We start from the raw sequence: 12,434 nt of genomic DNA on the forward strand, positions 1-12,434 counted from the left end.
GAGCTAAATAAAGCTTCACAGAGTAGCTGAACATCACTTTGTCCTTTGTCACTTGCCTCGACACCTTAATGTTTTGAATCTGCCTCATTTCTTAAATCAGCTCAACATCAATTTACTTTTTGCTCCTGGGCCCAGGCCCTGCCTCTAACCCAAGTCTGCTCCAACATTGGCCACTGCGGACGGAGCTGCATTCGCAGGAGTCCAGTTTGCCAAATCCTTCAGGATCCCGCAAAAACTTCAGGTCATGCAGATGGTTCGAAAGCACGACCCCCAAAATAAAATTAAATGCTGTAGATAGCAGTGATCATAGTCAATAAAATGTATATTTTGCAGAATCGTTCGTAGTGTTGTTTGCTGCCTGCAAAAAATCGCCGTGTCTCACCAGTGCCTCCTTGCTCTGATTTATAAATCAAACACATTGAACCGAAACATTTTCTTCACATCTCTCCAAAACCTGTTGCCTTTCACTACACTTTCATCTCAAACTGCCTGCCAATGCGAAAACATTTCCCTGTTTACCTCATTTACACCAATTAAAGTCTTATGCTCTTCTCTAATATCTGATCTGAACCACCTCCTCAGCTTCTCCATTCTCATCTTAAACCTGAATTTCCTCATGCGATCACACTCATACCTTTTTTTAAAGTGAGGTGCCCAGAATTGGATGCATTGTGTTCTGAACACAAGCCGCCTGGTTTTGTGCTTCTTGCCTAATAATAGGTAACACAAGTATTGCTAACCACTCTTCAAGAATTTGAATACATCCATGTCTATGTGCCTATATAGACTTTAAATTTGTGCTATTAAGCTCTTACTGAATATCCTCAATGATTCTTTAAAAAATCATCACTACATACTTCTCTACTAAATTTCATCATTCAGTTGTCTAGCATGTCATTTTACGTATGATGGATATTCACTTCCTAGACCCCTTTTTTTTGGCAAAGTTTGATTTCTAAACATGACAGCTGCAACTTGTAAGATCACACACAGATGTAAGTAAACTTTCAACTAATATTCTTTTGTTTAAGCTTCTTGTAAATGGGAGTCAATCTTTAATTTTTAAACTGTAAATGGCAAGCAGTAATCAGCTTGAAGTTAAAAGCACAGCTTTACAAACAAGTTCTGTCTCTGTAGCAGACGGCTAGCCCACAACACCTGTCTTATTGCTGAAAGAGGTCAGTAGAAAACAATGGGTTCTTTACTTTGGCTTGTTTCAAAACAGACAAGCATACTCAAAGTTGTTTAGTTTAAGAATGCTTGCAGACCAGATGGATAATATCATATAGCATATTAAATAATTGATCTGTTAATTTTGAGAGGTTTATGTACTCAAAGAATTTAGCTTTACCACATTAATTATGAACTGTGAGCAATAAGCTGAGAACTTTGTCTCCAAATTTCTTTGAGACGGTTTGTGTAAAAAGACACACAATTGAACCCGCTGAAGAAAACATCAAACACCCAATGCACATAATAAGAACAAATTGCTCAAATGGCAAAAAGCGAGCAAACAACACACACAAAATCAAATGGCAAACCAGGAGTTCAGTAGAATTCTATCTTTATCTTTATTAAAGATATCAATAAATTAGAGAGGGTGCAGAGACGATTTACTAGGATGTTACCTGGGTTTCAGCAATTAAGTTACAGAGAAAGGTTGAACAAGTTAGGTCTCTATTCATTGGAGCGTAGAAGGTTGAAGGGGGATTTGATCGAGGTATTTAAAATTTTGGGAGGGATAGATAGAGTTGACGTGAACAGGCTATTTCCATTGAGAGTAGGAGAGATTCAAACTAGAGGACATGATTTGAGAGTTAGGGGGCAGAAGTTTAAGGGAAACACGAGGGGGTATTTCTTTACTCAAAGAGTGATAGCTGTGTGGAATGAGCTTCCTGTAGAAGTAGTAGAGGCCAGTTCAGTTGTGTCATTTAAGGTAAAATTGGATAGGTATATGGACAGGAAAGGAGTGGAGGGTTATGGGCTGAGTATGGGTAGGTGGGACTAGGTGAGATTAAGGGTTCGGCACGGACTAGGAGGGCCAAGATGGCCTGTTTCCATGCTGTGATTGTTATATGGTTATATGGTTATAATTGAGTTTAGTAAAGTTCAGCCACATTGTTATCCCACTGTTGGCCGAAGCGCCCCAGAAAACATCAATCACTCAAAAAAAGTAACCAAAATCCAGAAACGCATGCAACATGAACCTTGAAGTCCCCCCAAATGAGTACACAGCCTCGCCGATCAATCCTTGCAACATAGATCCCAGGACTCCTCCACTAGTGAGAGGCAGAAAAACACCAGTCAAACTCAGGCAGATGGCGCCGAACACCCGCTTGTCCTCGTTGATTTCAGTCTCACTCGATGCCTCAATTGGAGTGAAGCAATGGAGTTGATCATAGGCTCATACCCCGGCCCCAAGCTTTGAGGCCTTCAGGCCACACACTCTGCTCCAAACCCCACTGACCTCCCTCAGAGATAGCAAAGTGCCAGATTGCTTGTCGGTCCAGAACACACTATCAAGATATAAAACTCGAGTTCTGGTCCCATGCAGCTCAGTAGTAGAATCATATTTGAAAGGGAAAGTAGTGGTTTAGTAAACTGCCTGCAGGCCATCGCCATTAGTCATGCTGTTCGTTGGTCTCATCTTGAAGATCTTGAATTGTACCTGTGTTTTGGAAATCCTTAATGGTTTTGTTTTAGAAATTGTAAGTTTGCGATGTTTTATAAGATAGAAATCCTCTGAGATTTAAATGAGTTTTAATATTGTTGTTTGGATTTAAGTGTGCCTCGCTGAAAATAAATGAGCTGTGCTTTAAACAGTTTAGTTCGCTGAAAGTATCTTCTCTTTGGGAGGGAAAAAGGACCCCTCCCATTCAAATAGTGGTTATTGGTAGCTAAACTAGCCATAGAGAATAAACAAAGAAGTGAACTAGCCTTTGAAGATTGGGTAATCTCCTTTATTGAGAGTATTTGTAGTTATTTATGTTCAATAGGGCTTAAGGTCTTTGTTTCAGTTTAGAAGTTTGTTGTCAGCAAACCCAATAGCATCACAAATCCTGCTCTATATTTTAGATGAAATATTTATCATATGCAAATTTGGTAATGTTGGCAGGCACACCTATATGCAAATATTAAAATAACTCCAAAAAAAAGTAGTGCCCAGCACACCTCTGGGGAACATCACTTCCTTCATTATATAAAAATATTTTCCATAACTCGCCTCTCAATCCTCTGGCTGATTTCTTACGCACACTGCCTTTGATCCTTTTATAACATGATCTAAATTTGGCAAGTAGAACTTGCATGGGACTTAGGAAAAGTTTTGAACATCCACAGAGCAGATTTCTCAATTTACTTCCTGTGAGCTCACCAAAGTTTGCAGTCGAGTTGTAATATAATATCTCTAAGCATGCTTTTCTTTTTTAACTCATAGATCTCCAGATATTAATTATATTTCCCCTTGATTATTTTCCTTCCATTACCAAGGGTCTTCCTTGCATCTGTTTCTTATTCAGCGTTGCACATTTGCTATTCTCCGCCGTCTGGAAGATTTGATAATTATGTTATACCCAAATGCAACTTCTACCTCCACTTGCCACCTTGGATTCCTGCAGTGAAATTGACTTAGGTAAAGCATGAGCAACCTATCTGTTACCTTATCCTTGTCAATTTCATCTTGTCTCCAATGAGTAAGGTTTGGTAACTTCCTCTACTTGGTTTAAAAAGTATTAGCTTCTCACTTTTCTGCATTGACCTGTATGTGGTGTTACCACTTCTTGCCAGTTACGTGCTAATAGATGACCTGTGTTCTCTTTTATTTCACCGACTAGTCTATTTTCAGTCTCTCATAGCCCATCTAATTTGCTTTTCATCTCCCTGCTCTTGTTCGCCTAGTTCTATCTGAAATATTCAGGCACTTTATTTTTTTTTCATTGGCGCTCTAATTCTCAGACAGGATCCTCTGGATTTGGTTTCCCCGGTCTCTCTCTCTCTCTTGTTTGAATGTATCTGCTCTACACTTGAAACCTCACCGTTGTTATACAGAACTTGGGTTTCACTTTACCCTGTGCAGGTCCCCTCTCAAAGAGTCATGTGGAAGTACAGCACAGAAACACAGGCCCTTCGGTCCATCTATTCCATACTGAAACCATTTTTACACCACACACAAAATACTGGAGGAATTCAGCAGTCCAGGCAGAATCTATGGGGAAAAAAGTACAGTCGACGTTTTGGCCTGAGACCCTTCAGCAGGATTGAAACCATTGGAGTTTCCTACACCCATCGACCTGCACTGGGACGAGAGCCGGCCATATACCTACTGTCCATGTACTTATCCAAACTTCTCTTCAACATTGAATTTGAGCTTGCGTGCACAACTTGTGCTGGCAGCTCATTCCACACTCTCACGACCCCCTGAGTGAAGACGTTTCCCCTCATGTTCCCCTTAAACTTCTCACCTTTCACCCATAATCCATGCCTCTGGTTGTCGTCCCACCCAACCACAGTGAAAGAAGCCTGCTTGCATTTACCCTAACGATACTCCTCATAATTTTATATACCTGTATCAAATCTTCCTCAGTCTGCTACGTTCTAACGAATAAAGTCCTAACCTATTCAATCTTTCCTTATAACTCAGGTCCTCCAGACCTGGCAACATCCTTGGTAATTTTTTTCTGTTCTCTTTCAACCTTGTTTACATCTTTCCTGTAAGTAGATGACGAAACTGCAGACAATACTCCAAATTAGGGCTCACCAGTGTCCAATACAAAACATCCAATCATCTGTCCTTTATACATTGATTGTGAAGGCCAATATGCCCAAAAGCTTCCTTAACGACCCTATCGACCTGTGACACCACTTTCAACAGGTTATGTATTATGTATTCTCAGATCCCTTTGTTCTACCAGAGTCCTCAGTGCCCTATCGTTCACTGTATAAGACCTACCCTGCTTGGTCATACCTCACAAACAAGAGAAAACCTGCAGATGCTGGAAATCCAAGCAACACACAAAATGCTGGAGAAGCTCAGCAGGCCAGGCAGCATCTATGGAAAAGAGTACAGTCGATGTTTCAGTTTTCTGCTGTGGAGCAGGAGGAAGAGAGGTCGCTGGGAAGACGAGAGGGGTGGTTCAGACTTCTTGGAGAGAGGTACTAACCTCAGCTTGATTGAATTGTGAAGTGCAACACTCAGCCACTACATTGTAACAAAGCAGTGCCCGGAGAAAACCGGTGGTCCCGCCACCCACTAAATGCAGCCGAGTCAGGAGACATGAAAGAGAGACGATGAAGGGGAAACAGGTCCTGCTGAAGGATCTCGGCCTGAAACGTTGACTCTGCTCTTTTCCATAGTTGCTGCCTGGCCTGCGGAATTCCTCCAGCATATTGTGTGTGTTGGTCATACCTCACGCTTGGCTGCATTAAATTCCATCTTCCATTTTTCAGCCTATTTTTTCCCGCTGTTGCAGATCCCTCTGCAAGCCATGATAGCCTTCCTCACTGTCCACTACAACCCCAATCTTGGTGTCATTCACAAATTTACTGATCCAGTTAACCACATTATTATCCAGATCATTGACATGGAGGACAAACAACAATTGAACCAGCACCTTAATCCTGCAATCAGAGAGACAATCCTGTACTACCACTCTCTGGCTTTCCCCACAAAGCCATTGTCTAATCCATTTTACTATCTCATCCTGAAAGCTGAGCAACTGAACCTTCTTAACCAGCCTCTCATGCGGGACCTTGTCAAATGTCTTACTAAAGTCTACATAGACAACATCCACTGCTTTGCGTTCACCCACTTTCCTGGTAACTTCCTCAACAATCTCTATAAGATTGGTTAGACATGGCGTACCATGCACAATGACTACCCTTAATCAGTCCATGTTTATCCAAATACTTGAACATCTAGTCCCTTAGGATGTTTTATTATAGCTGTATTAGACATTGGTGAAGACTAATTTGGAGTATTGTGTGCAGTTTTGGTAACCTATCTACAGGAAATATGTAAACAAGGTTGATAAAGTACCGAGAAAATTTACAAAGATGGTGCTGGGTCTGGAGGAACTGAGTTATAAGGAAAGATTGAATAGGCTAGGACTGTATTCTTTGGAGTCTAGAAGATTTGAGAGGATATTTGATAGTGGTATACAGAGTTACAAGGGGTATATAGGGTAAATGAAATTGGGTGGGACAACAACCAGAGATCATGGGTTAACGGTGAAAAGTAGGAAATTGAAGGGGAACATGAAGGGAAATTTCTTCACTCGGGGTTGTGAGAGTGTAGAATGAGTTGTCAGTGAAAGTAGTGCATGCGAGCTCAATTTCAAAATTTAAGGGAAGTTTTGATAGGTACATAGATACGTACGTAGAGGTATGGAAGGCTATGACCTCAGTGCAGATCATTGGGAGTAGGCAGTTTAAATGGTTTCGGCTTGGACTAGATGGGCAAAAGGGCCCGTTTTTGTGCTGGATTTCTCTGTGACTCACTGGCCTATAATTCCCTGATTTCTGTTTAGAGCCTGTTTTAAACAGTGGAACAACATTGGCTATCCTCCAATCCTTTGGTACCTTTCCTGTCACTAAGGGTGTTTTAACTATCTCTGCTAGGGCTCTGGCAGCGAGGGAACGCCTTGTCAGGGATTTATCCACCCCTGATTTACATCAGGGTAGCAGTCACTTCCTCCCTTGTAATCTGTACAGGGTCCATGAAGCTGATGCTGCTTCGCCTCACTTCGATAGACTTCTGAGTAAATACAGATGCAGAGAAAGTATTTAATATCTCTTCCATCTATTTTGGCTCCACACATGCTTGAAGTTAGCCTTCTTCCAACTGAGCAGCGGAGTTTATTGTTAATTCAGATCAGATAATTGTCATATTGCATCCCCGGATGCAAAGCAATTCCTTGCCCATATGAAGCTCATAGTGTCAACAGTACACATGTTAATAATAAATGCAGTAATGAGTGAAAAACAACAGAAAGTTGTGAAGATTGTAGAGTAATGCAAAGAGAAATGCTGAAGTGATAATGGAGTGAATAGTGAAGAGACTGAGAACATGGCTGTCACCAGGAACTTGGTGTGAATGAGAAGAAAGCTGTTCATAAATGTGGTTGTTCAGACTTTCAGGCTCCTGTATCTGCTCCCAGAAGAATGGGGAGAGGAAAAAAAGAACTGGGAATTGGAGCCACAAGGAACTTCATCAAAAAACTCAACACAGAAATGTTGGATCAAATGGCATCCTGAGTGTGCTAGAGGGTTCTGTACATTTTCCAGAATGCAGATGTGTTTATCTTCATGAAACACGTATCTGATGCAGAAGGTAACTTGGAAGAGAGTGGGAAAAGATTGATAAGTTTAGTGGCAGAAATTTGGAGTATTGCCACCCTGTCTTCAATCTTCCTGCATTTGGCTGTACATTGACAATCAATATATTAGCTGAGGTTGAGCCCTTTCTTGCAGTGACTCCAGTAATGTGATTGTAATCTGATGGCTCAAACAAGAACGTAGATTTATTCATAAGCAAAGCAAATGGTAAATCAAATGCACTCTGTACATATTTCCATCCTGAATTTGCTTTTTCAAAAAAGCAGATAGTAAGATAGTAAGGTTTCATGTACGATCAGCCACAGTCTGAAAATGGTCTCTACATACTAATTCATTTCAGTAAATGTCTTCCCTTTTTAACAATTCATACTGCCTTTCTGAGCAAGGTGTTCTGCTCAGTAAGAGATCAGACATGTATGTTTCTTTTAGAATCCAGGTTGTTTTTTCAGTGTGTCAGTTCTGTATTTTTTTGGGTAGAAAATTAAATAGTGATTTAATTGACATTTGTAAGATTTTTAATGACTTCAAAGGAAGGTATTTTGTCTCTGCAAGGGGACAGCCTGGCATTTTTGAGGTGTCATGGATGCAGGGCTTTTGCGGTGCGGTGTACATGGGCTGAATCGAGGCGGCAGGGTCTGGGCCAGAGAGGTGGGAATGAGCCAATATTTGAGGCACTTGGATTCGGCAGAACCGAACCGAGGCGAGGAGAGCGGAGGCGATGTAGAGCCGTGTCAGTGGGGTTTGGACCTGCACCCAAGAGCAAGGAAAGACCCGAAGTTTGATCAATTTAAGCGCCAAGCTGAATTGAGAAGACAGGGCACTGGCCTAAGAGTGTATCGAAGTGGCAGGGTTCGGGGCCGAGAGCAAGCTCTGGACTATTTAAGTGCCAGGCCAGATTGAAAAGAGCAGGATGTCGGGGCCAAGAGGCGAGGGATGGGCCAGTTCAAATCTCTGTCTCGTGAGTTTTGCTTGACTCTGCGCTGGACTTTAGCTCATTGCTCCGTAAGATTTATTCAACTGTGCACTGAACTGTTGCTGTGGCCGAAAACTATCACAGTGTGGACTCACTTTCGTGAACTTCAGTTCTGAATGTTATTTGCTTGCTTCTATTGTTTGCACTTTTTTCTCTGCACATTGGGTGCTTGATGACCTCCTTTTGTTTCAGTGGGTTCTATTGGGTTTCTTTGTTTTGTAGCTGTCTGTAAGAAGATGAATCTCAAGGTTGTATAAAGCTTACATTGATAATAAATGTACTTTGACTTCAGTGGAATTAGGACACATCATTCAGGGCTGTCTGAAACAATTCTTTATATAAACTGCGGTAGACGTATTGAACTCATTCTCCCAAAACAGAAGGTGCTTGCTGAAATAATAATAAATGCTGCCTGTCGATTTGTGCAGCTTTTTTTTAATACATGTAATTAATTTTGCCTCCAAAGCTACCCACACTCCCATGTTATGAGAATGGGATAATTGTGCACATTTTGTTCAACTTTGATGCATGGTAAATTCATTCTCTATTGAAGGGCTTAGAAACATGTTCGCTGTTTGGCAGACTTCTATAGATGTGTAGTGGAGAGGATATGAGTATATTGACTGGCTGTATCACAGACTGGTATGAAAACCCCAATGCCCTTCAGCAGAAAATCCCACAAAAATAGTGGATACGATCCAAACCATCACGGGTGAACCCCTCCCAACTATTGAGCACATCTACGAGAAACACTGTTGAAGGAAAGCAGCATCCATCGTCGGGTGTCCCCACTGCCCAGGTCACTCTCTCTTCTGGCTGCTGCCATCAGGAAGAAGGTGTGAGAACCTCAGGACGTGCACCAACAGTATCAAGAACAGTTACTACCTGTCAACCATCAGGCTCTTGAACAGAAAAGGGATGACTTCACTCAACTTCACATTGAAATGAGCCCACAACCAATGAACTTACTTTAAAGGATTCTTCATCTCACCTCCTCAATATTTATTGCATTTGTTTATATTTGCATTTGCACAGTTTGTTGTCTTCTGCACTCGGATTGGACGATCTTTCATTGATTCTGTTATAGTTACTATTCTATAGATTTTTGTTGCGTATTCCCACATGAAAATGAATCTCAGGGTTGTGTGTGGTGACATATATGTACTCCGATAATAAATTTTCTTTGAACTTTGAAGTATCCATGTGTTGAGCCATTGTTACATAATTGTCTGTGATTAGATCATGTCGTTTTCTTGCAGCTGGAATCTAGATATTCCATGAGATGACAAGAAACACATGCAAGCAATCAACGTGAAAAGGATGTGTGCTTGTGCAGACTCTGTGAAGGAGCTAACATCTGCCAACTTCTACTTCATTTTACACAGTCATTTATTTAACAAAATAATGTTGCTTGATTGTACATAATCTTAAACTCTTGGCCAATTCTGGGCATGAATTCAGATTTATTTATAGCCAAAGAAGTAAGAGTTATTGACAAGATGTTTTTCTAAATTCTGGTTACAGGTAAAATTACAGAGTTAGTAGTGGCTATGTCAGTAACATAACCTTTGCTCCATAAAGCAATTAGAAAAGAAAAAAAATCTAGAGTGAGTTGTCCGATTGTTTACAGATTATTAAGGTCAAAAAGTTGTTACTTGTATTGGAAAATAACAATCATCCTTGGATTGCTTAGTGCTGATTCTGCAGTTCTTAGTCCGTTCTGCCACAACATCGCTGATGAGATGGTATAATCAATAAAGGAGAGATTCTCTTGACAGATTAACATGAAATCCACACAAAAATTTATAATGCAGACAGCAAAGCTTAGCAGAATTTGTGGTTTTCAAAATGAAGGTCAAGTGATAGAATATTACATTCCTCCTGTTTTATAGTAAGCTGTGTCCAGCAATGCAATTGTCCAATGCCTTCCTGAATTAAATCATATCATTTGCCAATCCGTTGAATGATGACCCACAAACTTTAAATTTCTGGGTGTGTGGAATCAGTTAATGGAGTTGCTTAGCCTTTTGTCCATAGAGATTTCCCTCTAGCATGGATACACAGGTAAAAGTAAAAATGCTCATGTTACTGAAACGTTGATTATTGATCTTCTGTTGATTTGAATTCTCAATTATTCTTTTAGTTTAATCATGTTATAACATGTTTGTTTTATAATGTGAATCATGTATGATTTTATTTTATTTCTTTTGTTCTACTTTTACTTTATTTACCTCCATTGTCACCAGGTTACAGTACAGGCTGGACACGGCTACCCAGCTGGCTGATGAGCACGATCTGATAGCAGTCTATGTGAGCCGGCTGCAGCATAGCACACGGTTAGTGTTTGTTGAGTTCACTGCGCTGCTCTACTGAGCAAATAAGTCTCTAAAATCTTGAAAAACGCAACCCAGTCGGAATGAATGAAATCCATTTTTTGAGGGTAGATGCATGAATTTGATCCAAGGCCATCTGAATTCTTTAACCAGTGTTTTCCTCACTGGGGCACCACAACAGTGTAGTGGTTAGTGCAACGCTCGTGCTGTCTGATTTTAAGAGCTGAATCACGGCGTCCTCTGTGAGAAAATCTGTACCTTCTCCCGTTGTGCATGTGGGTTTCCTCCAGGTCCTCCGCTGCTTTCGTCACACAGTCCAAAGACGTACTAGTTAGTAGTTAATTGGTCATTATAAGTTGTCCTGCGATTAGGTAAGTGTTAAATTGTTGGGTTGCTGGGCAGTGCAGCTTGATAGGCCAGAAGGCCCTGTTCTGTGCTGTATGTCTAAATAAAATACATGATGTACAAACATGATTTCTATATGTTTCAAACTAATAATAATCCTTGCTACAGTTTTGTGCATAAACAAGATTCAGTAGAATGGCTTGGAGCACAACAATATGTTTCTTAGTTAAAATTGAGAGTTTCTTGGAAAACCAAGTTGCACCTGTTGATCTTTCTGCTATAGAGCACTTTGACGTGGCTTACTGAGAATTTGTATGATAATCTGGAAGAAACCTTGGAATAGTCCATTATCAGTATTTTAACTAGAATAATTTCTTTTTATGAGGAACTGCATTTTGCATACAAGTGGGTGATAGGAGATTTTTCAGCCTGCATTTGCTGTATTTTTGAGTCAGATTCTCTGGGACTGCTTAATTTATAACAAAAATTAGAGGGAAGTTGGCAGATTGGGAAGCTTTTAAAAACCAACAGAAGGCAACTAAAATAACCATAAGGACAGAAAAGATTATCTATGAAGCTAAGCTGGCCAGAAATATCAAAGAGGATGCTAAAAGGTTTCTCAGATTTACAAAGAGTAAAAGAGAGGCAAAAGTGGATTGTAAACTACTGGAAAATGATGCTGGCGAGGTAGTAATGGGGGGTGGCAAGGAATGGCAGATGAATGTAATGAGAATTTTTGTGTCAGTCTTCACTTTGGACGACAGCAGTGGTATGCCAGAAATTCAAGAGTGTTTGAGGGCAAAAGTGAATGTTGTTGTTATTACTAAGGAGAAGGAACTTGGGAAGATGCAAGGTCTGAAGGTAGATAAATCACCTGGACCAGATGGACTACACCCCATGGATTCTGAAAGAGGTAGCTAAAGAAATTGTGAGGTGTCAGTAATGTTCTTTCAAAAATCATTAGATTCTGGAATGGTTCTGGAGGACTGGAATATTGCAAAGTCACTCCACTCTTTAAGGAGGGAGGGAGGCAGAAGAATGGAAATTATAGACCAGTTAGCCTGACTTCAGTGTTTGGAAGTTTGTTGGAGTCCTTTATTGAGGTGAGAATGGGGTTTTAGGGGACACACACAAAATGCTGGAGAAACTCAGCAGGCCAGGCAGAATAAAAGTACAGTCGAGATTTCGGTAGATCTTGTTTGTGATGAGGTTTTGGGGTACTTAGTGCATGATAAAGTAGACCAAAGTGGGTACAGTTTCCTTAAGGGGAAATCTTACCTCACAAATTTGTTGGAATTCATTAAAGGAATAACAGGCAGAATAGGCAAAAGAGAATCAGTGGATATTGGTTTGTTGGATTTTCCGAAGGCCTTTGACAGGTACCACACAAGGCTGCTTAACAAGATAAGAGCCCATGGTATTACAGGAAAGATATAAGCATGGCAAGAGCA

At 40.6% G+C, this 12,434-nt stretch overlaps 1 protein-coding gene across 13 annotated transcripts in view; it reads left to right on the forward strand.

Annotated features, from left to right (window-relative positions):
- LOC132400603 (dystrobrevin beta) overlaps positions 1-12,434 on the forward strand; it is a 488,265-nt gene that overhangs the window by 353,956 nt on the left and 121,875 nt on the right. For 12 of the 13 annotated variants that reach the window (XM_059981722.1, XM_059981724.1, XM_059981723.1 and 9 more), the window contains one exon: positions 10,552-10,641. The exons of the other annotated variant lie outside the window; for it this stretch is intronic. In XM_059981722.1, the coding sequence (XP_059837705.1) occupies positions 10,552-10,641 (90 nt within the window). The remainder of the gene's footprint in view (positions 1-10,551; positions 10,642-12,434) is intronic. 13 annotated transcript variants of the gene reach the window in all.

This window comes from Hypanus sabinus, chromosome 10 (assembly GCF_030144855.1).
Source record: "Hypanus sabinus isolate sHypSab1 chromosome 10, sHypSab1.hap1, whole genome shotgun sequence".
Lineage (NCBI taxonomy): Eukaryota > Metazoa > Chordata > Chondrichthyes > Myliobatiformes > Dasyatidae > Hypanus > Hypanus sabinus.